Source organism: Centroberyx affinis, unplaced genomic scaffold (assembly GCF_046629955.1).
Source record: "Centroberyx affinis isolate AG114_WGS23_722 - 3 ecotype Tasmania unplaced genomic scaffold, CSIRO-AGI_Caff_v1 ptg007568l_1, whole genome shotgun sequence".
NCBI classification, from domain to species: Eukaryota; Metazoa; Chordata; class Actinopteri; order Beryciformes; family Berycidae; genus Centroberyx; species Centroberyx affinis.
This window is the reverse complement of record NW_027283816.1, coordinates 17,430-20,000: the sequence shown is the minus strand read 5'-3', so window position 1 is coordinate 20,000 and position 2,571 is coordinate 17,430. Positions and strand designations below refer to the sequence as shown.

Below are 2,571 nucleotides of genomic sequence, written 5' to 3'. Positions count from 1 at the left end.
CGAACCGACAGCAGCCTACTGTCATCTGTCTATAGGCACCGGTAGATATGAAACTATTAGGCTATCATTTTTGACCCGGGGGCAACACCCTCCCCCAACACATCTTAACGCGTGTCAGTTCTGCATGAGTAACCTTTTGTGTGTGTGCGTGTGTGTATGTGCGTGGGGGAGGGAGGGAGGGGGGGGGGGGGGTGCAAGTGCGCCCACCATGCATAATCAATGCATAAAAATATTAATATAAAGGTCAATATAAAAAACACTGAAACAATATTATTGAATTGATATATTCTGTCAGCATTGTTACAAACCAACAAAAAAAACTACAGCATGCACCTTTAAGTAACAGCAGGAATACATTTTTAAAAATCCTGCCAATTTGGATAAGTTGCAAAACGATCACAACCCAACATTAAACACTGAGTATGACGTGATTTGGGCAATCAAAACAGTCATTTTCTAAAATGTCTCACACACCTAACATGCGATGCGTAAAAGTGTCAACACCCATGCACAAGTGTAGCTGCACTCAACGGAACGATTCACCCCATAGAAAAGTATTTCAACTGTCACACATGTTATTATCTAAGTATTAATGCTTTTTTCACCTCAATCCCAGTGCAGCCTATACTCCAGACGCCCCGTTTTGGTGTATGGTCGCTGCCCAAACTGTGTGTCAAAGCCTCCGAGGATACAGGGAGGATATGCGCCTTTTCTCATCTGTCTCCTTACGCACTGTATCTGCTGTAACCCTTTCACTACAAAACGCAGCACCAAACCAGGAGAACCAAGTTCCTATCCAAAATAAACGGTGTCCAAAAGTGTTCAATTAAGAGTACGGTGTCCCGCTATATGTCTAACAATCAGGAGGACAGTGAACGTTGTTCTTACCTTTGTGTCTTATACTCCGTTTCCAATCTTTGGCGGTCTCTCTTCCACTGACAAACTGGAACTCATTTGGAGTGAGCCACTCGCCCCGGTATTTAATTGAGGGTCCCTTACTACCTTGACACAGTTTATTGATATAAAGCAAAGCCTTGTTCTCCCCGCATTCCACCTCGATGCACGGCTCCCCGTTGTCGAAGAAGGGCTGAAAGTCGGGGATGGAGGAGAACCTCTCCAGCATTAAGTCGTCCGTGTGATGGTGGAGGTGCTGGTGATGCAGCGCCGAGTCGTGGAGCCCCAAGTACGCGCGGTGATGGGCGAAAATGTGGTCGTAGGGCGGCGGATGCGGGGTCACCACGGGGATAGCGGTGGCATTTAAAGGGGCCAGGTATTCGGACTGGTTGAACGCAGCCAATGCCATGTCGTCCCCATCCAACCTCTCCTTTTTGATGGCAGGCATGTTAGTGGGAGCCGAGCGCCGGTAACAAGTGAAAAGCTGCTCGCCCGATCCAACTTGAGCGTCCTCTCCTTCTATGAGTTGGGCAGACCCAGACTTGGAGACGCGCCGCTTGGTTTTACGCAGAGCCCCCGTGTCGCCGTGAGACAGCGGTCTGTTGAAGTTGCCGGATAGATTCCCATTCACTAGTTTCCAGCTCGCAGCGGCAGCGCTCTCCGCCAGCCTCGCAGCTCCTGCCTCCCACATTTAATCAGACTCGCTCTGTTAATACCTGACATGCTGGGCAGCCCTTAGCCCCGGCCATTATGTTACCTACGGTGATCATTGACCCGTCGCAGCTACACCTCGTGTGTCTCTTAGGTTTTGCCTATGGGGAAATTAGCAGTAGGAGACTTTTAATAACACACATTCACTGGTAGGGGCAAAAAAAATTTGATCGGCAGTGCAATCCAAAAATAACGCACAGCGATTCAGTTAGGGGACTTTACACGTGGTCAGGATGAAATTTCACAGCCAATGAAGACCATAAAAAAAGAATATGCAATATTTAATTTCTCCTGTTACTTAAACCTGCGTGGCATGAAATTAATCAGGAACACCATTCAGACAGGGCTTTAATATTCCTAAATAATATCTTCGCAATACTAATACTGTTAATGAAAGTTTGGAAAGAGTAGTTTTTAACCCTGTGTATGTCGTTAAAGTCACGCTGAAGTTCATAGACCCAGACCAAACAAGATTTGCACTCTCCGCCGCTTCTCAACTTGGCCCATTTAAACAGCGGAGGCTTGGCGAGCGCCGCTGCGGGCAGGGGGGTCTGCGAGGGACGTCGCTTCAGAGCGTCAAATGAAAGGCACTATGATTACTGAGTATGAGGAAGTAAAATCTAAATCAACCAGTGTAATTGCAAACACACTGAATCAAACACTCTATAGCAGTTGTTTCACCAAATGTGACACACAAGCCAAAAAATATGAGAATTTGATCATTTTGTCGCCCTATTCAGCGACAACAACAACAACACTTAAGTAGGCTTACACTTTTTGAATCAAAGTACATTCATATTAAGACTGTCTCGATCACAGACGTCACAGACCACCAGATCTATCCATGACATCAGCCGCAGGTCAGAATACAGTGGGTGTTTTATGTCCTCCTTGTGTGTCTAAATTCAACCATCTATTTGTTATACTCCGCCTACATTGACACCATTTTGCCCTCTCTCCCCCGAC

The 2,571-nt window shown here is 46.6% G+C and overlaps 1 protein-coding gene across 1 annotated transcript in view; it reads right to left on the bottom strand.

Moving 5' to 3' along the window:
- Positions 1-1,585, bottom strand: part of samd11 (sterile alpha motif domain containing 11) — a 52,471-nt gene extending 50,886 nt beyond the window's left edge. The window contains exon 1 of the mRNA XM_071513842.1: positions 889-1,585. Coding sequence (XP_071369943.1) covers positions 889-1,585 — 697 coding nt within the window. The remainder of the gene's footprint in view (positions 1-888) is intronic.
- Between the last annotated feature and the right edge of the window lie 986 nt (positions 1,586-2,571).